The sequence below is a fragment of the Asterias rubens genome, chromosome 4 (assembly GCF_902459465.1).
Source record: "Asterias rubens chromosome 4, eAstRub1.3, whole genome shotgun sequence".
Taxonomy (NCBI): Eukaryota; Metazoa; Echinodermata; class Asteroidea; order Forcipulatida; family Asteriidae; genus Asterias; species Asterias rubens.
This window is the reverse complement of record NC_047065.1, coordinates 18767376-18794639: the sequence shown is the minus strand read 5'-3', so window position 1 is coordinate 18794639 and position 27264 is coordinate 18767376. Positions and strand designations below refer to the sequence as shown.

Below are 27264 nucleotides of genomic sequence, written 5' to 3'. Positions count from 1 at the left end.
TGTGTTGTGCAAAGATGATCCGGCACTATGCACTTTAAGTCTCGTTGTATTTAATGTTACAATGAACCCTGACCTGAACCCAGCTTTCTCAAAAGACAATCACATTTTCGTTTTAAAGACCGGTTCATCTTAAAGACCTTCCTCATTGTGCCGAAAATGTTTTTGTGTGGACGAACATCCCATAACGTTCACGTTAAAATTGCAAACAGTAGACGGGTGCATGTTATTTAATTTTAATTAATTTGACAACATAAGTTACATTTTGCGGGATCTCGAAGCTAGCTTAGTCATGTAGTCCAGCTTGCTAGTTTCATTGGGGGTTATAGGAGTAGGTTTAATGAATGTTCCCACAAGGAAAATGGCTGCAGCGATAACAAAGTGATAATAATAATAATAATAATAATAATAATAATAATAATAATAATAATAATAATAGTAAGGAAAACAACTACACTGGCTCCCTGTCTCTCAACGAATCATCTTCAAGCTGATGCTCATTGTCCACAAAGCTCTAAATGGCAAGGCTCCCCACTATATTTCTGAACTGCTTCAGGTTTACACTCCATCAAGGAATCTTCGATCAAGTTCCATGCTTCTCCTCATTGAACCCAAGTCTCGACACTCATGGGGTGACAGGTCTTTTTCTTCAGCCGCGCCACGCATCTGGAACTCTCTACCACTTAATCTTCGATCTTGTGTTTGTACCGCAAAACTCAAGTCTCTTCTCAAAACTTATCTTATGTCACAGGTTTTCAATGACTAATTTTGTTGTGTCTGTTTTTCTTTGTGTTGTGTTTTGTTTTTGTTTTGTTTTTGGTTTTACTGCGCCTTGAACACTCAGCAGGGTGGATATGTGCGCATTACAAGTCTTATTATTATTATTATTATTATTATTATTATTATTATTATTATTATTATTATTATTATTATTATTATTATTATTATTATTATTATTATTATTATTATTATTATTATTATTATTATTATTATTATTATTATTATTATTATTATTATTATTATTATTATTATTATTATTATTATTATTATTATTATTATTATTATTATTATTATTATTATTATTATTATTATTATTATTATTATTATTATTATTATTATTATTATTATTATTATTAAGGACAATTTATATTGCGCATGTATCCACCTAACAAGGTGCTCAAAGCGCATGAAAAGAAGAAAACAGAAACAAATCAACAGAGGGAAGAGGGTACATCGGGAAAACAAAAGAAAGAAACGAACTACTGAAAAGCTGTTTGAAACAAATGAAATTTCAATTTGTCTTCAAAAGTGTCCACGGTGCCACTATCCCGAATGTGTTGGCAACTGATTCCATAGGAATGTTCTAGCGTGCGCAAAGGACCTGTCCCCCCAGTTAGTGATGCTATACCTATTATTATTATTAGAAAATAGTTGGATAAACTTGACAAAATGTCATGTTGCAGTGGGCTACTGCGGCTAGCTTTCAAAGGCACTGGGCACGTTTGGTAATTGTAAAAGACCAAATTGCCACTTTGTGTATCCCAACATATGAATAAAATTAAGAAACCGTGAAAATTTGGACTCAATTGGTCGTCGAAGTTGCAGTAGAGAATAATGAAAACAAAATCACACTTGCTGCATAAGTTTGTGTGCTTTCACATGCTATTAAAACAAAGGGCTTCGGGCCAGTAGTCTCTTAAAATTTGAGTGAGAAAACTATACCTTTATCAAAAACAATGTTACTTCAGAGGGAGCCATTTCTCATAATGGTTTATACTATCAACAGCTCTCCATTGCTCATTACCAAGTTAGTTTTGTATGCTTGCAGTTATTTTGATTAATTACCAAACATGTCCGAGGCCTTTAATACGTGGTTGATCTTGCTGGGGTCACCGGGGATCACCCAGCATAGTGTATTTTCCCTTGCCACAGTTCAAAATATTCCGGATGAAAAAGAAAATGGCCGCAGCATTAATAAATTGCGACTATACTAAGTCTTAGTTCATGGCATTATCAGCTTACAAGGTGGCCCTTGTTTATTAGGCCACCCTCAGGCAGTTTACACATTGGAAACGATGCACCGCCCGCGTCTCAAGGAGCAACAAGACTCAGTTAAAAGGTCATATGCCCATGCTGCACAAGAGAACTCTGGTCGTGCATGTATAAAATGGCGATTGCAAATCCTTCCGCTCTGATGTCGACTGATTGGACCAAGTCTCGTACGAGCAACAAATTCGGCGGGAATTAAGTGGCATTTTCCCGCCAAGACACGTGTCACAATTTCTTACAAGTAGATTCAGCCGCTGCGGGCGGTGGATTTGTAATCGGATAATTAGACTTGGACATAAGATGAGCGTCCACGGATAAAAAAAGAAAAAAGGTGTGCTGGTCAAAAATTTGCAAAGATCAGATGTAAAGTAATGAATGATTATGTTTGTAAACTCATGGGACGTTGTTATGAAAGATGACGGAAGGACTTTGTGACCAGATAGCAGCAGATGTGGCTGGTATTTTGTGTTCTCTATTTACGTAGTTTTGAGGAAGATCCTCGAAAGTCTTCTGCGTGGAAATTAGTAATGTTAATGGGTTTTTTTCTTGCCTGAGACTGATTTGCCTGTAAATGCCTCGTGTGACATGGCTCTTATAGCAGTCAAGTGACGGCGGCATGTTTAAGAGTTAACTACTTTACTGAAAAAGAAATAATTTAAAGCAATAATAAGGTTTGGAGATTAAATAATGACAGAATGCAAACAAGACAAGTCATATTCTGGATCATACTCCCAATCATTGTGTGGATCAGTTCTTATAACAAGCGAAAAACTGCCCGATATAACATCGCAGCACTGGGTGAATTTCTCGCACACATTATCAGTGACTGTGCATGCATTTAATCATTTTGCTCCACTCTCTGAACGCAAAATGAGTGCAAGCAAGCACACCCCGTTGATCGAGCCCCGTCCTCGTCCCCCTGCTCCATGACCTCTTACATCGTTCCCCTGGCTCAGGGATTTCACACTTAAGGCCTTCTCGATCGATAGCTCTTTACGAGGAAACTGCTCTACGTTACTGCGTCCTCGTTCGGAAGTAAATTCAGCGCATCCTGTTCCAATCTTCTTTAGTATAAGAACTTCGAGGCCTCAATAGAACATAAAGTTTTGCTTTATATTACCCAATCCTATATATTTGTTTCTTTTCTGCCGTTTATACTTGCGCGCAAAGAGGTAAGAGCAGCAAGGGCATAACTGGTTACACTATGAGGTGGACACATGGAGTGCGCTAGGGGGCATCTTTCGGCCAGTTACACTGTAGCTTCCATTTGCATTTATTTTTTAGCGATCCTATGTTTGTAAAATATAATCTGAATAGAATAGAAATTTTGTTTAATAAAAATTTGTTTAAAGTGAAACTACTATACATAAAATCTTATAAAATAACATTTTATTCGGTATTTGTGAATGTCAAATTTTCAAACTTCATTTGGAGATTAACTCGAGATTAACTCAATAGTAATTTAGCTTAATTTTTTAAAATCCATCAGAGGTGCTACTTTTTCTTCTTCTCCTTCTCTCCTATGTGTATGTATGTTCTCTCCGTCGTTCTTATTTTCTCTACTTTACATCTTTACCTACGAAATTATTAAATTAAATGAACTGAAATGAAATATGGGGACAGGAACATCATTTTGGGGGGACATGTCCCTAACCTCCCGCGAAGTTCCTGCCATTGCGTGGGATAACCACGCCCCTTGTTTGAGATAACAGCAGCTGGCGTAAAGACTGTCTTGTTTTGTTTTGAAGTACCACTTGTCAGTATCAGTGAAATAATGGATTTGAGTACCGATTAAAGGAACACGTTGCCTTGGATCGATCGAGTTGGTCCTTGAAACCGTTTGTTATAAAATGCATATGGGTAGAAAGAAGTTGCAAAAGTAGAATACAATGATCTACACAAACATGCCTCAAAATTGCACGGTTTTCTTTTTACCTCGTCGACTAACACGGTCGGCCATTTATTTTTGACTCCCATAAATGGCCGACCGTGTTAGTTCGCAAAGTCAAAGGAAAACCACGCAATTTCGAGGCAAATTTGTGTGGATCATTGTATTCTACTTTTAAAACATCTTTCCAACCATATGCATTTTATAACAAACGGTTATAAACCCTATTTATAGACCAACTCGTCCGATCCAAGGCAACGTGTTCCTTTAAGTGAATTGCTCTATCCATCATTTTCACTGTCAGATGAACTCAACCATGTAAGGTCTTAAAACAACACCATTATTGACTGTCTATTATAATGGACACTATATTATATAAACATACTTTTAGTAAAATTGTGTGTTGTTTGTGCGCGAAATGTTTTTACATGAGTTTGTACACGGTCGTGTATGTAACGTTAAAATATCGCAGCCTCGAATTTCTACATTGGGAGGGGCGGGGCTTTGCATAGGATCAAATACTATAAAGTCCCGCATGCTTCCGTATGCGATACCCGTTTAAGACACTGGACACACTATTGGTAACTGTCAAAGACCAGTCTTCACACTTGGTTTATCTCAACATATGCATAAAATAACAAACCTGTGAAAAATTTAGCGCAATACTGTCGTCGAAGTTGCGAGATTTGAATGGAATCTCGAGACCTCAAAATCTAATTCCGGGGTCTCGTAATCAAATTCGTGGAAAATTACTTCTTTCTCGAGAACTACGTCACTTCAGAGGGAGCCGTTTCTCATAATGTTTTATACAACCAACAGCTCTCCATCACTCAATACTAAGTAAGTTTTTATGCTAAACATTATTTTGAGTAACTACTAATAGTGTCCACTGCCTTTACAGTACGTGATTTTGTTCCCTTCATTTTTTTTATGCAATATATATGCACAAACATTGCTTAATACGCGAGGGAATTGCACGGTGCTTATTTTCTGATTATGGTGCACTTTTCGAGGTTATTTTTCAAAGGCTATCAGAAGGTATTCAGTGTCAATAATGAGCACCCGGAAATGCAAAACCGTGGTGTAAAGGTACTACAGGATTGGTAGGGGCAAAATGCTATTGTTTAGTTGCATAGCCTCAAAGCTTACGGATGATGAAATTCGTACTGGAACCATTTCGAACCGTCTCGAATTATAATTTCGAGACATAAAACAGTCACTTGCCGTCTGTCAGCCATCGCTTTCTTCCCCCAATGACAATTAGATAAATTAAGGCCTGTTCACGTCTATGCTTGATTACCGCTATGGACAAGACCTCCAATTTGGTTCCAAGGTTCAGCCTATAGCAAGAGACTAAAGGCATGCAGAGGCACTCACTGCTGCATCATCAACATCTCTAGACGAATTCTTATTATTCAGTTAGCGCACGTTTCGAATCACCCCCATCTAGAATTTTTGATCAGCACGCGTCTCTTTATGATGGCGAAGGCAAGCAATTAGGCCCCCGTTTTACATCTAATTAGACCCCATACAAAAAGATAATAGAAAGATTGCGAGTAAGGTCCGGATGCCAATAGCTTGGGAGGTGTTTTGGTGAAGGGATGATTGAATAAACAGCACAATGATAATCTACTGTGATGTGATTGCAACAGCAATAGTGCTTGACTGGATCATGAAGTTATGACCAAAATAGGTTGCGATTAAAACGATTTGGAATGAAACATTAGGCCCAGCAGTCCAAATTTTCACAGATTTGTATGCAAATAATATGTTAGGATGACACCAAGTGAGAATACTGGTCTTTGACAGTTACCAAATGTGTCCAGTGCCTTTTAGCCTGAACATCCGAGCGGCAAGTTTATCAAAATATAAGCAATATGTCTTTTTGTTTGCGGATAAAGACTGGGGACCAGTCTACAGATAGTTCGTGGATACAGACAGGGGACCAGTCTACAGATGTTTCGTGTGCATTATTCCATGTATGACAAGATCAATCTGTGTTGCAGGTGACATGTTGAGAACTGCACATTCTATGTATAGACCTGCAGAGGAATAGTATAATCTATATTTAAATTACAGCTGACACTGCATAAATAAGACGCTGCATAAATTAATGACGCTGCATAAATTAATGACGCTGCATAATTAATTAGTCCCATTGCCCATTTCGTTTGTTCAGTCAGCCTCGACTGTTTGCAGAGTGTTTGGTAATCATCCAAATGTTAATTGACTTGCAAGCAAAGACCTGTGATTCGTGATGTCTCCTAATTTCAGATTTTTGCATCCAAGGTTAAATTATCTCATTTCATATTCAGAGAGAAATGGCGTGGAGTTGCTTTGTTATTACTTTCATAAAATATTACTAATAGTGAAACCAAGGGTGCTTTATCAGTTATCTTAATCACTGTAGCTCGCAAGCCCGGGAAACCCGTGAACAGGGGTGCTTGCAATGTAAACCAGAAACACCAGGGTTACCCCTTTTTTTCGTGGAAAATTAGTTCTTTCTCAAAAACTACGTTACTTTAGAGGGAGCCGTTTCTAACAATGTTTTATACTATCAACAGCGCCCCATTACTCGTTACCAAGTAAGGTTTAATGATAATAATTATTTTGATTAATAACCAATAGTGTCCATCACTGCCTTTAATGTGAATGTTTGTTTCGTCACTACTTCCTACCGTTGATTTCTACGCATTTTCCGATAACCACGTGTTTTTCTTCTCCTGAAGACATCAGATCATACTGACTGAAATGTCGGTTTATCCCTTTTATTATAGGCCTACATCACCTTTTGAGATTTATTGCCAAATATTACCGCTAATTGAGCTTCTTAGATTGTGGTGTTCCTACCATAGTTCCAAAATCCTACTCACTGTATTGTATTATTTCATCAACTCCCTGTAAACAAACATAACTCATCCAATATTGTATTTCGATTTCTAGATTTGGTTAAGATATGACGTAGATAGAGATGGCTTCATCGACAAGAGTGAGCTTAAGGTAAATGTACTCTCTGAGAACCCCCCCCCCCCCCCCCACCCACCCGACGGGACTAAACAAACAGACTGAACACAAATTAGCATTTGGACCAGACGGCTGATGCCTACGTCTGGATTCAGAACCCTGGACGCAAATTCGCAGAGCAAAAACAATTCACCTTTTCCAGATGTGTTGTTTACGGTGATGGGATTTACCAACGAACCTGCTGTGTCGTTTGAACATAAATTATTGTTCTGCAAGAATTAGCAGAGATTACACCAACAATTTATTGATGTAATGTCAAAGAGAGTAAAGGGTATTTAATTTATTTGTTGGTTTGTGGGAGCAACCAAAAGAAAATATTGTTTATAATAATAATAATAATAATAATAATAATAAAACTTGTAATGCGCACAAAATAATATCCATCAACAAAAGTGAGGGCAGTTTGGGAAATGGGGGTGGGGGGGGGGGCTATAAATTGTCATTATTATTATTTCTTTTCTGCATATATTAAACTCTATTGCGATTGTTTTTTGTATGTGCACTCCCTAACACAAGCTGCGCTTACTTGGCTGTGCCAAAAAATTCCTAAAATTCACTTTGTTTACTTGCATTATGTATTGATTGAGAATTTTGGATGTAAATGTTTTTGAATTTAATTGAATTGAATAATATGAGAAATCTCCGTGTCTTTTGAAAAGTAATTATCCAATAATTGGCAGAGATTACACTAACCAACCATCTTGACGTAATTGTCAAAGAGTGGAAGAATTTTAGAAGTTTGTGGGAGCAACCAAAATTATATTCGTTGTCTTCTACAACTTAATGACATCAACAAAGTAAATGTGCAGTTTTGCAGCCGGGGCGGGGGGGGGGGGGGGCTAATAACATCATCCCGGGATCTGATGTTGGGAAATAGAACTGTCGGTTTACAAATGCTTGATTTAATTTGCTTTTATTCTATAAAAATTTGCTAGTTTTCCTAAAGGTTACAATTTCGATATACAAATGCACAGTCCAAAATTTATTCCATTTCGTTTTGTTCATAAATAGTTTTTCCCTTTTTGCTGTTAATATTTTCTGATGGGTTTACTTTTACAGAAAGAATTTTCTAAATTTATTTAATTTTTGTTTGACTTTGTTTCTAGAACTTTTTGAAGGACCTCAGTACCGTAGAACTTGCCGACGATAAGTTGCAGACCTACACAGACGCAATGGTGAGTGGAAGTAATTTCTCTTAAAACAAAATGAATTTGCAGTCAAGTAAAATCACGATATACCAAACAAACTGAATTTACAGTCATTTACAGTCATGATATACCAATCAAACTGAATTAACAGTCATTTACAGTCATTAAGATTTCTTCACAATAATAATTATTCTAATAACTATTTGGAGAGTCTGATCGTTTGTATTAAAGAGGAAAGAAAACGACGAACTCAATTTTGTGATATCCTACTCAATTTTCGAATGATAAAGTCCGAAAAATTGTCCGAAAAACATTTACAAGCCTCTAGCCTCAAATTATAATGGTGTAAATTGCATTTGTATTTGATATCCATTAAGTGCACTTTTTTAAATTTATCTGTCTGTTGTTTTTACTTATTCAAAACACGAGACAGGCGCTTGCCTTAACATCACCACCTTTAATTCCATGTGTTTTTAATCTAAACTAATGTTGAACCACGGTCGTAAGTCGTAAGTTTTACCTGCCATCCGGAAAGCTATATACATTTGCAAAGTACATTGCATGCTAACCAAATGATGTGCTTTATTGCAAACTAAAAAGCAGGGTTCAGGACTTGTACTACCCCGAGTCGAAAGTAAAGTAGACGTAAAATGTGTGTCATATACGCACCGCTCCAGTTTAAGGCTGCCTTTTATCTGAGGTTTATTGCTTTTGTATACATTTTCTTTCAGAGGTATGACTTTGTGGTTTTGACTTAAGCTTAGGGTTTCGATTGGTTTTTGTCAAAGAACTTAATTCTGATATAAAGGTAAAATTATGATGTTTTTAGCATAATATTTTAAGGTTGTGGGCTCGAATCCAACCCGAATAATATGTCTGTGATGTTTTTCACAAAAGTCGGGAAAGTGCTGACTAGTATACACAGTGCTATCGGTGTATATGGGTAAAACCAAAATTAATATTATTTATCCCTGATGCAAACTAAACATCTATATAATTTAACGTTGGTTTGTTGAATTTAGTTAATTTTTCAGATTGCCATTTTGTTTTGTGTTTTTGCAGCTCAAATTGTTTGATGTCGACAAAGACAACAAATTAAGCTTCAAAGAAATGCTAAAGTAAGTCTTCATTTTGTGAATTATTGTTTGGTTCAGATGCACATTTTTCTGTTATTTATATATCATATCGTTGTTGTAAGTTGCTTCATGCACGGGTTTTCTTACTAAAAGCATTTCAAAGATAGTTAAAGGAACACGTTGCCTTGGATCGGTCGAATTGGTCTTTGAAAAGCGTTTGTAACCGTTTGTTATAAAATGCATATGTGTAGAAAGATTATTGTAAAAGTAGAATACAATGATCCACACAAACATGCCTCGAAATTGCACGGTTTTCCTTTTACCTCGTCGACTAAACGCAGTCGGCCATTTATGGGAGTCCAATTTTTGTGTGTTCGTTGTGAGATTACTGACTAAGTTTATTGTGATAGATTTTGTGTTATTGTATAACATCAAGGCTTCGCCTGCTTCGGCATGATGACAATATGAGAAGTGACTGACTGCTTGCTACGTTGTTTCATCTATAAAAATCAAAGATCAGATAACCGATGCTGTTCTCTCCTTATGGGAATCTAAAAACAAGGACAGACTTCTTTTTTATATGACAACGAGACAGTTTGGCTAAATGCCATGTTTGTAGTAAGCCCCTGGGAAGCTCAAAAAAACGTACAGAACATGTCCTGGTATATTTCATATAGAGTGCGTTCGTTTAGCTTCCCTGGGTCGACCCCGGTGTGTGGCGGTTTTTTTTCCAGGACAAACGTGGGTAATTATCTGCACACGTTCGTCCTAGAAACAAAAACCGCCACACACCGGGGTCGACCCAGGGAAGCTAAACGAACGCACACATAGACACTGTGCTCCGACGTGACTTGTATTTATTCCCATCAACAGACTGGTGCCTGTGAAAGAGAACATTTTCTTGCAGTTTGAGGTAAGTGATAAGTTCGGAAACCATACGGTTGTAAATTTGCATATATTTTGCATATTGCACAGAGCTATATTTGAGGTTAGGGGCGAAGAGGCATCCATCTCCGATTTGTTTCTGTGCCAGGATTACAATTTTCCCATTTTTGGCACGTCAATCCCCTTACGTCTTTTACGAGTCGAATCTCGATTGACCTAAAAAACTATGCTAATTAGATCATCTCCTAAAACATTGAGAGTGGAAATAAACCTGATACAGCAGCATGTCATGTTTCGGGTTCATGTGGTTTAGTGTACTCCTAAAGTTCGGCAGTAATACGTGTTTCCACGAGGGTTAACATTGCTCAAGACAACTTCGGTTTCAAACTACTTTGATTTACTTTGTTTACTGACGAAATTATTTAACAATCAGTGGAAGTCATTGAAGTTTTTGTTTCATTGCAACAAACTCCGGTCTGCATTTTGCTGTTTCTCCTTGAATAAGTGACTCTTAACCAATTAAGAGTCTAATTTAAAAAAAGAATTCTTATCCTCAAAAGCCGAGGTCATCTGCAAATGTTCTGAGAACTTTTTGTTTTGATTTAAATAACAAAGTCAGTGTTCTTATTTCAGAGTTCGTTTTTGGAAGCAATGTTAGAGGTGGGTTGGTATAGAAACATGAACCTCTCTCCGACAATGTTCCCTATTTTTTATGTATATTGCTTCTCCACACCAATCTTGCCAATTAAGTTTTTCTTTGAACGTTCCTCTTTTGTTTTTGTCTATTTATGGACCAATGAGGCCCGTTCATATTTCCACCATTTCGGGGGGTGGTCAATTGTTTTTATAGTTGGTACCCTGACATTCTAAAGAGAGTGGTTTGAACAGATGCAGGCACGTGCACCATGCATGTTTTGTTTTTGTGAAGGATAGCAGTGGAAGTTGGTGATTTGTTACAATCTTTCTCAGAGAAAGTTACAGTTATATCGAAGGCAGCGTCCATATCACGTTTTTGTCTATATGTGTTCAGACGCTTGTTTTTTATGCCAGTCTTCAATACCAATTGCTATATGCCCAAGCAAGGCCTTTGTGTAGATTCTGTATGATGGCCGCGCATCAAGAATAAGCATTTGCAATGAAAAACAACTTTAAAATGTTTAAAAAGTTGACATTTCACTGTCGTACTCTCTGGGCACTCAGTTGGGGCAGTGATAAACACTCTGATAATAATGTAAGCTACAAATGTTTTCTTGTAGTTTTACCATTCAAAAACTGGACAGCTGTCCAGTTTCAACTGGTGCGTTATTCCAACACGCTGACACCAATTATGATAATTATGACAAAGTGTCGTCACGGTTTGACCTTTGACCCCTGCAGTTTATGTGCGCGACACATGTTTTGTATTATGAATTGCCGTCGTTATGTCTTTCAAAAACCGAGTCATACACGCTTGTTTCTTATTTCAAATTATTATGCAAAACATAATGCGTGCGCATACCGCCTGAGTCAGATGTTAGATCGATTGGTACATGGATACCTAACGACACATCTTAACTATATTATACACAGTTGTTAACTCCATTGAAATCCTACACGAACGAGACAGACAGTGTGCATAAGATCCCTGCATACAATCCAGAATAAAAATGGCGGCAAAATGGCAAGGGATCAAACAAATCCAACATTGAAATCATGAGCAAAAATTATAAACATCTATAGATTTACATAAATGGCAGACTTGTGAACGTGGCCCCCAGTGTTCACACCTCACAAAAACTCCGATCTCCTCCGTGAATTGACTATTAAATTATCTCTCTTTGTTTCAATCGGCCTGTCTGTTCACTGCCAGCAACTCCTTATTATTACATCATCAGCACTATAGACACAAGATCGTGTAACGTTTGTCTGATATCTTGTTTTATATTCATGTTACTAGTCTCTGTTACAAGGTAATTTACCCGATCCAAGTAAGCACCTTCTACCCACAGTAAGTGTTGACCCACCCCCTCTATAGTCGAGTCGAGTTGACCCCGGTGCCATCCATTCTTGTAAACCGCCCGAAACATCTCCGTTTAACCCATACAGGAAAAAAATAAACTAAAATATCTTTCAGTTTGTGGCACATGTTCTTTTCCTGTACGGGTTTATGTTCATCCTCAACTCTTTTTTATTTATTACCATGTCAACTCATCAGATATACTTCCCACGTTGTACTCATTGTTGGTCTGGTACCCTTCTTCCCGTTGTGACGTCATTGTAAGACGGTTACAAGGGATCAGTGTAGACTCATCAATAGTTCTTTCACGTGTCTTTTTTAAATGCAATGTTAATCATGTTTATGTTTGCGAGGCTGATCGTTTATTATCAAAATCCGGTTTCTTGGCGCCAAAATATATAAACAAAACAAAGAATCAATGTGTGCAAATCATTTAACGGGATCAACTGCATGGTGCCCCCCTCATCAGAAACGGTTCACGTTGGAGTAAGTATTATAGTGTATTATGCCAACCATTTATTGTATGCATGTGATTGAATGCATGTCATTAAGGCAAAATACAGATACCATTGATGGTGGGCACGAGTTACCATTTGATACATTCCCTCACCAATGTGAAGGCTACCAATTTGCCAACCCATAAGGGTACAGTGAGGGGGAATCAACTTTGAAAAAATCAACGTTTTGACTGCTCTGTTTATTTATTGTTTTGTCTTTATTCCATTTTCATTGTCTGTATGGCGCTCTGTCATTGCGTGCATGAACGTACCAGGGATCACTGGGAGACAAAGGAGTAAGTACATAAGGTATAGCGTGCGATTTATCGAGACTCAAACAGTCGTATACTGTGGGCACACGACGCGTTGTGCAAAGACTTTAATAATAATAATAAAAATAATAATAAGAACTTATAAAGCGCACAAATCCAACAAAGTGCTCATGGCGCTAAATACAAAGAATAATATTTACATGTACAATAACCAAAATTGAAACGCTACGACTCTTTGATACACCAAATTCACAGAAAAACCTTATTCTGAAACTTCACATTATGAGAGTGTAAAGGCCGAATGTGTCTTCCGATTTCCTGTAAAACACAGGTCTTCAGCGAAACCAATTCAGTGTATATATGACTCGACTTTATTGTACGACATGATTGAGTTTAGATACAGTTTCTAACCACCGCTCCTTTTATCAAATAATTCATTAGTTTATAACTGTAATATTTACTTCTTTCCCATTCTAAAACCCTTAAATTCATATTTTCCGGGTTTTTGGGGTATCTTCACATTCATATTTTCAATCTTTGTCGATCTGAGCAATTCTGCAGACTGGGTATCTTTTTTTCTTTTTCCTGCTAGTAATTATCCATACAATTTGCATCTTTTAAATCTGTTTTCTGAACATTTTTAGCATACCAACCTTCATTCATTCATGCAAACATGATCAGATGTCGATTGAAGTGTCGATCCGAAAGGATGTTTGTATAAAAAGCCTTACGTCGACAGCATGGGCTACGAAATACAAAAATAGTGTATGCCTTGTTGAGTTATGTGGAGTCGATCGACAGTCGACACAATGTGTCGTTGTCGACAAAGTATGTCTTTGTCGACATAAAGCAAATGGGCCGTTCGGCATTCCGAGTCATTTGCATGGGTATCCTGTGCCCATGGTATCGTCATATCTTCATTTTCTTTTCTTTTTTGGCTTTCCTGACCCTGGCTTCCCGTTCCGTTGTTCTATTTTGTTTTTCATTCGCAGTTAATTCTTCTGTTGAGATTTCATGCGCTTAACATTAACCTGAGTTATCGCTTCACATGCTTTTTAAAACTGTGTTGTTTTTGTATGTGTGTTAAACTCGCACTAGTCTGTTGTCTGCTTCGGTGCGTAGATTGTTTGTGTATCACCACTGTGCAATGTTCACGAATTATTTCGCTAAGTGTATAAAAATGTGCAATTACTGATTGTTCCAAGTATTAATAACAATTCACACAGTCCCATTGATAACGCTAAAATGTAGTTTTGAAATTAGACTTGCACTTTAAATTAGCTACTTGCCTTAAACGAACGTTACACGTGCCGTGCACTGCATGAATGCGGACAGGTTTTAGGTGCATGGTTTTAGGAATGGCATAAGGTCCCATACCCCTGTCTTGTTAATTTTTCTCAACGAATAATGATAAAACAGTGTTCATGTCCCCTCGGGAGCACCGTAGATAGGTTCTCTTCCTATTCGACTGAATGATACGTGTCGCTAATGTGGTAAGTGATATACGACAAATCCACTTTGGCCTTTTTAGAACTCCGTAGTAACGAGCAAAAAGGGGGGGGGGCTGTAAAAAGGGGTAAACAGCCTCCATGTTGAGATCACCTTGATAAAGGTTATAGTTTATTGTGATTTTTTTTTTTTGGTTTTTGTTACGAAATAAGGAATGCACTCTTTCAGAGTCTGGGATTGATCTGTGAGCCTACTTTAAAAACAGTTATTCAAAACTGTTCGTGATTAAACACAAAGCTGTTCCGTGATTAAGTGATCTAAAGCTAGTCTGTCTGACTTCGAGAGAAAAAAAGACACTTTGTGTTTTTGTTACAAAATCTAGACATAAAGGAATGCACTCTTTCTGAGATTATTCTGTGAACATAATAAAAACAATCTTCCCGAGTCGTACGCCTACTGCGTCTCTCTAAAACCCATCAATAAACGAAGATCTTTTTGTGAAGTATGACAAAACTGCGTTTACACTTTTTCATCATCCACTGTGGGCTTGATTGGAAGCGGACTCATTGTTGGAACTGATAGAACGGACAATTTAGAAGAAGAAAAACTTGACAGCTCGTGTTTTTTTCTTATGCCATTGGCAATCACTCCCACGGTTTGAGTTCGTTTTCATATTAGGCATTCAACCCGCAAGACTTTTCCTATCAATCTGGCCTAAAAAATGAAAGTCCTCAAAAAGGTATAAGCACTGTAAACTCAGTACTTTCCGAAGCTATGTGAACAAAAATCACAGGTATATTACTCGAGTAGGATTCGAACCCACGACCTTGCCAAATCTAGACGGTGTCTTACCAAATATCAAGGTCAACATTAATATTTGTTATCACCGATGCCATCTAAAGAAGGTTGATGTTTGGACAATTTTCTACACTCTGAAATGAATGCCCAGTTGATACTTACGGAGCTTCAGAAAAGCCAAAACCACTTATTCAGACATATTATAAGGATATGTCATGCGCACTTCAATGTCGGAAAATTGCGTTGTTTGAAACGAGTTCACGCGTTGTTTGAAACGAGTTAGCGCGTTTCTTCTAATATTCTTCTTGCGTAAGTGCATCCATTGCTCGTATCACTCAGTGCAATTGGTTGCACATGTTGGGCTTTATATAAAATCAGGAGACTCTGGAAAAGGTTTTAAAATGTCTTGGGATGAAAGATCAGTTTGGAATTAAACTATGGTACTTCTTATCAAGATTCATTATGTGTAGATATCTAATTAGTAAATTCTGTGGTAAATGGTCACTCTTTTCACGCATTCGACTTTACCTAGTCCTTTGCATGTCTGAAGGTGCTCCATTATACTTGCTCACCAATGCACCTCATGTGGAAACCTGTATCAATTCATACACATATATCCATATTTCTATAACTCGACTATATCTTATGATACTCATTTACGAAAAGTCTTCTCTTATTATTTGATTCTTATTTTGTTACTTTGTTTATTTCATTTTGTTATAAATCTCTCCAAAAGATAAACAATTTGTGTTTTATACTTTTTTATAATTTAGAGCAATTTGGGTTTGGGCCATTTACATCTACTTTTTCACAAATCAGTTAAAAACACAAAAGTCGGCACCATGCTACACTAGTTGCTTTTGCCATATACTGCACCGCTGATGGTTAATAGTAACCTTGCATTTCTTTACACTAATTACAAACATTTGTAGACAATAAATCAGCTGGATTAAAACTCAAATCCAGATCAAATGATTTTGTTTAAAAAAGTTTCACTTAGTTTGTTGGGCGATGCGGAATTTCAGAACCAAAATAATACCGTTCCGTTGGATCAAAAGTGGTTGGAATGGGAGTTGTTTTTTCTCAGTGTATTTTAGAGACACCTCATTAACATAATCTAAGACGAGCCTTTTTGAATGTTTTGTCTTTTAATAGAAGAAGGTGAAGGTGTCCAATGAGGAGTTTCAGAGAGTTTTTAGTTACTACGACAAAGTAAGTTGAGTAAAACATTCGTTTCGCATGAAGACAATCAGAGCATCTGATTGAAACGTTTAGGCGTGAGGAACGTTACAGAATTGGTAAAAAACAAAAATCGTGAAGATCACAAATTTACATCAAACTTACACGGTCTAATGATGATGATGATAGTAGAAAACATCCCTTGAAATATTTCCGTCTGAAATGTCATATTTGATGAGAAATAAATAATCTAATTTTGCGTTTGGAGTTTATCGCTCAGTGAGCGTTTTATTAATTTTTGTTTTGGCATCGGATGCAATGCAAAATTTGTAATCGTTTTTTTTCACTATTTTCTCGTGACCCAAATGGCCGATCGATCTCAAACTTCTACAGGTTTGTCAGTTTTAGTATATGGTGGATTATATAAAGTGCTTACACTGACAACAACGTTTTTTGCTAGCAAAACCAATTCTGTAATGTTCCAACTGTCTTTTCTTCAGAACCAACACTACTTAATAGAGATATTCACATCGTAATACCGCAAACCTCTCTTATAGTTACTTCCACCATTTTATTTTAAAATAAAACATCTTGATCCAAATTATTCCTGGTTTAAGGTACACACGGTCCAAACTGGTTTCGCATTATACTTCAAATCTGTTTAGTATTAGAGCTATTATTCAGCATTGTTCCAAAGAGAAAAAAACATTTTAGTCAAAAAACTCAATGATACCGTTCATAATATTACAAATTCTATTTCTGAATGAAAAAATCTCTCTGAAACTTAGTGTTACAGATACACAACAAATTGCTTCAGGCTTGAAGTATTCTATTATTTAAGTGAGAAATTACTTCTTTCTCAAAAACTACGTTACTTCAGAGGGAGCCGTTTCTCGAAATGTTTTATACTATTTACAGCTCTCTATTGCTTGTTACCAAGTCAGTTTTTATGCTAACCATTTGTTTTGAGTAATAACCAATAGTGTCCAGTGTCTATCTGAATTCCTGAGTTCTGCGGTGAATGTTCGTTGAGAGTTATTTTTGCCTTTTTGGTTATGTCATTGACAGGATCACAACAACGTTATCAGTGGTGACGAACTCACTGCTTTCCTCAAGGACTTGGTGATTATTCATGCAGAACCGGTAAGACAAACAAAAGAATAAATAAAAACAAATGACGGTTATTTTAAATTCATTTGAACGTAACGCTCTGACACTTTGTTATTTAGAATCATGTGTCGTACTGTAATGCTTTATTAACAGATTGAATCTTTGGTTACAGAAAATGTGTTCTATTGCTAAATGGATAAGCCCTCTCTAATTTGTTGTTGTTGTTGCTCTTCTTCTTCTATTTTTCCTTTTCTATCCACTATTGATAGTTTTACTCGTTTTCTTCAATCAAATTGTGGAGAGAAATAGAAAAAGTTCCCCCAAAATAACTTGCATTGCTTACCAAATTAGGCAGGATAACAGTTACATAATATGGTATTTTGGCTGATAACCATTTTTTGGTAACCATATTTTGGTTTGCTTAGCTACTGTTTATGCTTGAAGCAGCTCTATGAAATTGGGTCATGGAATCTGTTCAATTAAATTCCAAAAATGCAATAAACTTTTCATCTATTATCCATGTTCAGGGGCCATGCCAGGAGGAGACGTTAAAAAAATGCTCCAAGGATATTCTGGCAATGGTGGACAAAAACAACGACGAAAAGATCTCACAGAATGAACTCAAGATGTTTCTAGGGGTCACGACCGAGGACGCATAGTCACCCGACCTTTGAACTTTTGATCTTTTCACATTTTTGTCCGTCACTTTTTGCCGATTCCTTAGACGCAAGGGATTGTGGGTAGATAACGTAGTGAATAGACGCACTTTAAAGAAAAACTTTACAGTATTTATGAATGACACTAACTTATAAATCTCTAGCTATATACATGTAGCACCTTGCCTTCAAAATTACATAGTATCGACTATATAACGTTTCAGCCAGCCGGTTATTCGGTTCTCATGTTTTTTCGTATTAATATTGTAGCATTGATATACATAAGATATAAGAAATATTAATATAAACTTTGGAAAGAGTAACTTTTATCTATCTTAGGTATTGTAGGCCTTGAGTTGCATAAATATACTAGATTTCAGCATTTAATATTGTAGCGTATAATTAGCGATCATCATAGAAGCTGATTGGTTGAGTGGGCGGCTTTGTTCTTTCAAATAAAGTGACGTCATCTCCTACTTGTGCACAAGTCGATTATTTGGTCTGCTTGACGCAGTTGCTAGTTTTGATGGACATTCAAAGTCTCACGTTGATTGTACCATACCAGAGCCAAATCTCGCACAGCTTGCGAGAACCTGAAGCATTATTGTTAATATTACTTTTTTTTTTATATATATCATTAGAAAGCTGGAAAAACCTTCTTTTGTTTTTACATTCTCAAAATTCCCTTTTTATGCACAGTTATACCTTTTTTGCACCGTTTTGATGTTGTCGCGCATAATAAAGTGTACTTTTAAAAATTAAAATATTTTACCCATCGCTTTCTAAGTGTTTAATTAATTTTTTTCTAAACAAAATTTATAACGATATACTGAACTTATTTTATTTCCCACATGTACAACTAGTGACGCGAAAGTGTAACAATTCAAATCACTTTCCAGATCAATTGAATTAATTGCACATTCCGATGGTTTCGTACCAAGATTGAGTGTATACCAATTTCAACCAACTTAAACCAGTAGTGCACACACACGCCCGTTTTGCACAATTGTATACATTTCGTGACAACGATCTATTGTTTTTGAGACTCTTGTATAACACACTTTTGGTGTCATGTGACCCATTATAGTGATATCATAACTAAATGAAATCAATGTTGACTGCGAATAAAGAACACTCAAAGTGCAGCCAGGTTACTGGAATTTATTTGTCCCTTCATTCCTCACGAATCATCATTCCATAATATTTTGTATGCATTTGATACTTTGTTTCCTTGAAGGGTATTCAATGTAGGCCTATATCAGTTTCTATATGTAATGTGTTACAAGGCGCATGCCATGCTGAAGTTATCACTCAAAACTACCACTGTGTGTGTTTATTAGCTTGTTACGCATATTCAAGACACTAAGGTTCACGATTGGTCGCCGTTTGCTCAAAGTAAATTCAGAAGCACAACGGTTAATCATTAAGGTGCACAAATTTTCAAAATATCTAACGAACAAAGCCGAAGAAAATTGAAATTGCTTTGGAGTTCAGGATTACGAAAAAAATCTTGGAAATTTCAAAATGTTGACAAAGCGATTGGAGGGAAGACTAATAATTGCTGATGAAGCAACTGGAGGGAAGGCTATTAGATGCATTATCGTTGATAAATTTACAGTAAGCGTACAACAATTCAACCTCGCCATCATTTCCGCCGTGGTGACACTGAGCTGTAGATTTTGCACACAAGACTCATTTCACATGGAAGATGCGGGCGCCTGAATGAATTAACGAGCCTTGAGCCCGAGGCTACAACGTCTGCCAGCAGTGACGTTTCCATAGAGTCGGGGGTCTAGCCTTCTCTCGGGTTTTCCCGAGTGTCGGTAATGGTGTCTTGGGACCTCTCACAGCCTATAGACCTATGTTGTAAAATGTAGAATTTCTAAACCTTTTATAATCATCTAACACACACACATTAGTGACATGGATTCGGAATTAACATCACAGTTCGTGTATAATTTAAAATAATAAAACATGAGTGATTGTATATTTAAATTTAACGTAACTTTTGCAAATGTATTAACATTTTAAGCTTCACTGTATTTCGGAGTAAACTTATGGAATATTGACAACGGTGAAGCTATTGTGGAATCCTTTATACGCAGAATAACCAAGTATAGTACCATTTTGATTTCACATTCACTATACCCTATGAAGACCAAGAACAAAACAGAAGTGGAAACTCAAAGGTCAAATATGAATTCTCAGACTGGTGTACTCCATAAGGAATTGTGTGTACAGAGTCTATTGGATGTTCTTAACTACAGGAAAGAAAATTTATATATACATGTATATCTACAGGGATGCACAAAATTGAATGTGTGTAATTAAGATAATGACTGGACACTGAAAACGAGGCTTATGAACCTCGTTTGCGAGGCACATCTTTCTGTCCCACCCAGATCTCGTTAGTTACGCAAACACGTGAATAATCCAGGGAGTGGCAAATAACTGATGAAACTATACACGGCCTGAGGCCAGCGGATAGGGGCACCTTGGGTCAGTATTAAGGACAAAGTTCAGGCTCACCAAAACCACGATTGCTATTACATGATTTGTTTTTCCTGTTGTGATTAATGATAAGTGTGTATCAGTGCATCCAAGTCATCTCCGAGAATCCCAGTTAAAAAAGGTTCATGACACAAAGCAGCCAGGAGAAATCCCAGTTTAGAAAGTTAACGACATGAAATGTGTTTCTGGTAATCCGTGTTTAAAGGTATTGACAATAGCTAAAAGGTAAACTTGTATACAATATCATCAAAATGGAAACAATGTGGAATACCTTGACAAATCTAAGTAAATACTATTTATCTTTTTTGATCATTGTAAATGTGAAGGACGAACAAACTCTAGGCGAGTTGCCTTTCTCGCTGTTGTGAGCGGAATAAAATGATGTCTTTAAATCTTCAGACTTCGGTGTTATTTTCTCTTTTATTTTGGTCCTGTGACTTGTATCTCCCTGCCTCAAAAAGATAGAATAAAAATAGCTTGATTTTGTCCCTTTTTCTTCAAAAACAAGGTCAACATCTGTTGACCTTTGCAGAAAACCAATGCACAAGAGTTTTGATCAGGTAGTTAGGATAAGGGTTTAAAACAATGAAAATGTGGACGAGGGTAATTAAGGATTGGGCTTAAAACAAAGATAAGAGTTCGGAAGAGGGTTAGGTAAGGTAAAGAGATAATGGTTAGGATTTGGGTTAGGGTTAGGGTTAGGGTTTAAAAGGAGGGTTTGGACGAGACAGATTAGGGTTTAGATGCGGGTTAGGGTTAAGGTAACAGACGAGCCTTTAACCTTATCCAAACCATCCTTTTATAACCTTAATCTATACCTAACCCGAATCCTAGCCCTAACCCCGCTAGCCCTAATTCTGAGCTTATCAATCAATCAGAGGGAATTTATATAGAGCCAAAATCAACCAAAGACTTAACCAATAACCCCAACCCTTACACTAACCCAAACCCTAACCTTAAACCCTATAAAATAACAAACACGTGAAAATTTGAGCTCAATTGGTCGTCGAAGTTGCGAGATAATAATGAAAGAAAAAAATCACAAAAAGTTGTGTGCTTTTAGATGCTTGATTTCGAGACCTCAAACTCTATGTCTGAGGTCTCGAAATCAAACTCGTGGAAAATTACTTCTTTCTCAAAAACTATGTTACTTCAGAGGGAGCTCCCCATTACTCGTTACCAAGTAATGTTTTATGCTAAGAATTATTTTGAGTAATTCCCATTAGTGTCCACTGCCTTGAAACCTTTACCTCATCTACAAGCTCTAGCCGCAGCAAGCCACATGTTAATATCATATTAGTCTTGCCCTTTGATGCATGAAATAAATTATAATTTTATACAACTCTTTAGAGCAAGACCTTGTGTAGACCATCAAAACTGATTTCCTAATTGTAGTTTTATTCTTCTTTAAATTTAACCTTCAATTTGTAGACAGAGAACAGTTCCCACATAATAGCTACACAGTGTCCATGCGCTACTTAAATTATTGCCCGTAGTATGGACATCTCATACGGGCTCCTTCGATTTGATTTTGATGAAGTGACTGATGAAAGATTTTCGTGGAAATAAAATAGAACAAAAACTTTTCGGATAGAGAAATAAGAAAAGGTGGATAAATATGTTGTGAATTCACAGGGGTTGAACGTCATTTTCAAATTATACACGTTGCGTCCAAATATTGAAGATTTCATTAAATTTTGTCACATTTGTAAAAAAAAAAAAAAAAAAAAAAACAATATTGAGGGAACTGCGCCTTTCATAATTACACGTATAAAAAATATTGTAACGTAGTCAAAGTATGTCATGAGAAAGATATTGGCTAATAACCGTATGTAAAACGCGCCTGCTGCCAAAGGACACAAAGCGCCAAGTATTATTAATAATTTATTACTGCAAGGAATGAGACGAAGTTTGAGATATAAGACCTAATCCTTAGCACCATGTAATGGTTTACAAGGTGCTATGACGCAATATCCTGCCATCACAAGTTTGTCCTTTGAAAAGATAAAGGACAAGTATTTTTTTCAAAATGGAAGCCACTGGTCTTCGTTTTTATCTATAATGTCCCTATACACTAGCCCAGTATCTTTCTCGTGAGACACTATGGCTGTATGCCAACACTCCATCGTATTAAGAAAGCATAATCACATCTGCAACTATAATAGGTTCCGACTTTATGGATCGATCAGCTTCAAGATCGAAACTGATCAATATCTTTTGTAATCGATAGTTACGAATCATGTTCTTCGTATGTGAAACTATTGCATCGAAGAGTGCAGAAGGACACAAATTTATCAAAATGAAAAAAAAAAAAAAAAAAATGAACTTAACGTACCCCATTGCTTAAAGGAAGGGTATATCTCAAAAACGCATTCACCTTTTGAAATGGAATATTAGTATCACTGTTTACTTACATTTGCATACGATTAATACAGTCAAACGGTTCCCAAACTAAAGGTTTACTTTGTCTTTAAGGTTTTTTTTACAAACGGAGTTAATTATTTCGTTGACAGCTGCTGTTGCTTCCAGATTCCTGAAAATAACTGCAGTGATTCAACCAGAATTTCATTTAAAAAATAATACAATACTTACTGATAAAACATACAACTTCCCAATAATCTGATTAAAATTATGCTAAATCCCGGACTGTTTGCACACATTTAGAAATAATCAGCATAATATTGAATCACTGGAATAAATAATTCAGTTATTTGAAACAATTTAATTGGCAGACTGCGCAGGGTTGGCAAGTTACTGAATGACAAAATAGTAATCTTTGCAAGACATGAGAATGATGTCCCTTAATAATTCATTTATTTCCCCAACAAAGAGCAACAAAAAGGGGGAAAATATGCAAATCCTTTGTCTGGAAACACGTGATTGCACAGCTGCACTAGATTCCGGGGGGGGGGGGGGGGGGGGGGGGGACATATTAAAGCCATCATACATTTTCGGAACAGAAAAAAAGTTCACAGATTTACAAATAACTTACAGGGTTTACAGAAGGTAATGGTGAAAGACTTCTCTTGAAATATTATTCCATGAAATGCTTTACTTTTTGAGAAAACATTAAAACAGTATCAATTCTCGATATCGAGAACTACGGATTTATTTAAACACACGTCATGACACGACGAAACGTCCGGAAACAAGAATGGGTTTTCCCGTTGTTTTCTCCCGACTCTGATGACCGATTGAGCCTAAATTTTCACAGGTTTGTTATTTTATATATAGGTTGTTATACACGAAGTGTGGGCCTTGGCCCTTGGACAATACTGTTTAAGTGTCCATGGCTTTAAAAGCAAAGTATATTTTTTTGAAATCGCTAGTTGGTATCCTATAGATATGTAGATGTATACAACAAAACTAACATGTGAAAATTATTTCTTTTAAAGACACTGGACACGATTGGTAATACCTCAACATAGGCATAAAATAACAAACCTGTGAAAATTTGAGCTCAATCGGTTGTCGAAGTTGCGAGAAAACAATGAAAGAAAAAGAAAAACACCCTTGTCACACAAAGTTGTGTGCTTTCAGATGCTTGATTTCGAGACCTCACACTCTATGTCTCAAAAACTACATTACTTCAGAAGATGCCGTTTTTCACAATGTTTTATACCATCAACCTATCCCCATTACTTGTTATACCAAGTGAGGTTTTATGCTAATAACTACCTATAGTGTCCACTGCCATTAAAGGGTGTGTGCGTTTTTGAGATTTCGCCGAAAAACTGGAACGAATACAATGTTGGTACAGAAACAAATTAGCCACAATTGCAATACTTCTTACCAATAGTTTTTATCGACATAAATTATAAGAGTAATAACCAAACTGTTATCTTCCAATTTTTACCGCTTAATCAACTCTATAATTTTGGCCCCTCATGTTCTGAGGTTGGGAGCCCCTCCTCCCAGAATTCATTTGAATAAGCATTTGGAGGATACAAACTGTTTCCCAGGTTGTATACTCCCAAGGGAGCTGAGAAACATTAAAAGGGATGTTATTGGCCCCATGACCAGGGCACTAATGTTAAGCGCATTGATACGGTTATTGTGAAATGCGCTATATAAGAATTATTATTATTATTAAATTGTTGAAACTGATACTATCTTCAGCTGCGCAAAAAATAGTTTCAATTAAAATTTGCTGATTCTGTTTTGATCTGTATTCATCATACATTATTTATAAATGATGGATAACAAAGGTATACATTACAGTAAAGTGCGGCTTCATCACGTGAATGATAGAATTAATACCCTCATGGATTGACAAACAAAAGAATGATTTCCATTGAAGAAAAAAATGGCTTGTGATAGAATTGTGTTGGTAATTCCAGAATATTAAAAGGCTTCAGGCCTGAAGTCTTTAAATATTATTAAAGGCAGTGGCCACTTTTGGTAATTGCTCAAAATAATTATTGGCATAAAACCTTTCTTGGTGACGAGTAATGGGGAGAGGTTGATGGTATAAAACATTGTGAGCAACAGCTCCCTCTGAAGTGCCATAGTTTTAGGGAAACACGTAATTTTCCACGAATTTGATTTCGAGACCTCAGATTTAGAACTTGAGGTCTCGAAATCAACCATCTTAACGCACACAACTTCGTGTGGCAAGGGTGTTTTTTCTTTCATTATTATCTCGCAAGTTCGATGACCGATTGAGCTCAAATTTTCACAGGATTGTTATTTTATGCATATATTGAGATACACCATGGAGGCCATGAATACACTAACTGTGAAGACTAGTCTTTGATAAATACCAATAGTGTCCAGTGCCTTTAAGGCATCTGAATACACACAATGTTTTTCAACAAGGGTGTTCTTTTTCAGTATTCCCTTGGACTTTCGATGAACACTGTAATCCAAATTTTCACAGATTTGTTATTTTATACGTTTTTCTTTTTCAGTATTCCCTTGGACCTTCGATGAATACTGTAATCCAAATTTTCACAGATTTGTTATTTTATATGTTGGGGATACACCAATTGAGAATTATTTAACAATGTCCTCAGGTGTCCTGTGCCTTTAAATTCCCACACTCCATATTTTGCCTGTAAGCAATAACTGTCAATGCTGCATTGTGTGCAATACACCTGTATACTGGTATAAGATACACCTGTTTAAGATTGACCCCAACCGTATCTGGGTCTTATTTGCAACATCCAGCAGATGAAAATCAATGATTGACAAACGGTGCCACTTTAATTCTAGTTTCAAGCAAATCACCCACAATACAAGTATTAATCTTCACAAGATGATAAATTATCAAGCAAGCTTCAATTCACAAGTAATATCGGTTCCTTAAAGGGATTAAAAGACTTTAAAGATTAAAGAGTTGATCTATTCCAATAATCTCGTTTCCACAGAAACTTGTACTAATCCATGAACAGTTGACGTACATGTATGTATGCCTACTCTTTGTTTTATCCAAACGCCTGCGAAAAGTTACTTGCTCGATTTTTGTTTTTGTGGAGGATTAATATTGCTCTAATCCTTGCTTGGTATAATCAGAGATTGGAAACAGGGATGTGAACAACACTAATCCTATACTTGCTGATGTAATACGTTAATGGACCACCGCCCAATGCGCAGCGCCAGCCGCCCCCCCCCCCCCCCCCCAAATGGCAAGTGACTCTTTAAATCTTTTAATCTGCCCTCTGCTTAACAAAACATAAAGAGGAGCGACCTTTTGCTTGGTCATACCATGGAGGAAGATCTATTTTCTTCCTCCATGGTCATACACCAGTTCAGCCAACCCTCATGTGCGGAAGGCACTAAAAACTAACCTCTACAGCGGTTCGGAACTTTTCGTGTGCTCTCGGAACTTTCCGGCACGGTTTGCGACGATCCCCCACGCAGCAGGTTTGGGGAGTTGTTACATAAGAGTGGTCTAACCACTAGGACCTGGTTGTTTATATTTTCATGTTTAAAAGATGCAAGCACTGCTTCAGACCTCTTTATTCAAGTACATTTGTAGCAGCAGATTTGGGGAGTTGTTACATAAGAGTGGACTAACCACTGGGACCTAGTTGTTTATATTTTCATGTTTCAAAGATGCAAGCACTGCTTCAGACCTCTTTATTCAAGTACATTTGTGGCAGCAGGTTTGGGAAGTTGTTACATAAGAGTGGACTAACCACTAGGACCTGGTTGTTAATATTTTCATGTCTAAAAGATCAGTACTGCTTCAGATCTCTATATTAAAGTTCATTTGTAGCAACAGGTTTGGGGAGTTGTTCCATAAGAGTGGACTAACCACTAGGACCTGGTTGTTCTCCGATGAGCCGCTGTGGAGTTTAGAATTTAGTGCCTTCCCTCATGTGCACCTCTGGCTGAAATGTGAAATATGCACTGGACACCATTTTAGTAAGCAACTCTTTTGATGCAATAGCTGACCATTGCAGACAATGACTATTGCTATCAATGATAAAAACAACATCTGCTAATTCTGTTATTCTAAATAAAAAAAGCCAAACTGCATTTTATCATTAAGTTTCATGTCTGTTTTATGCAGACGTTTATTTTGACATACACCGGTAAAATCACAAAACAATTGTTCACAATTTCTTTCTTTTTTTAATTACACTAATTTTCCATGACAAAATTGCCACCCTAAAATAATATCGTAACTTTAGTTCTTAATTTCAAATTCTCTAAATATCCCTAAGTTCAGAGTAGAAAAAAACAATACTTAAAGATGTTACTAGACAGACATCAACTGGGCCC

The 27264-nt window shown here is 36.7% G+C and overlaps 1 protein-coding gene across 5 annotated transcripts in view; it reads left to right on the top strand.

Moving 5' to 3' along the window:
• The window catches only part of LOC117288811 (calbindin-32-like), a 50274-nt gene extending 29341 nt beyond the window's left edge, over positions 1-20933 (top strand). Inside the window, exons 5-13 of one of the 5 annotated variants that reach the window (XM_033769656.1) lie at positions 6878-6934; positions 8065-8133; positions 9169-9224; positions 10056-10095; positions 12004-12054; positions 12836-12856; positions 16235-16291; positions 17327-17401; positions 17896-20933. In XM_033769656.1, the coding sequence (XP_033625547.1) occupies positions 6878-6934; positions 8065-8133; positions 9169-9224; positions 10056-10095; positions 12004-12054; positions 12836-12856; positions 16235-16291; positions 17327-17401; positions 17896-18027 (558 nt within the window). In that variant the 3' untranslated portion in view covers positions 18028-20933. Of the gene's footprint in view, positions 1-6877; positions 6935-8064; positions 8134-9168; positions 9225-10055; positions 10096-10700; positions 10728-12003; positions 12055-12835; positions 12857-16234; positions 16292-17326; positions 17402-17895 lie in introns of all 5 variants that reach the window. The other 4 variants (XM_033769658.1, XM_033769660.1, XM_033769657.1 and 1 more) reach the window with 4 other exon arrangements.
• The last annotated feature ends 6331 nt before the right edge of the window (positions 20934-27264 follow it).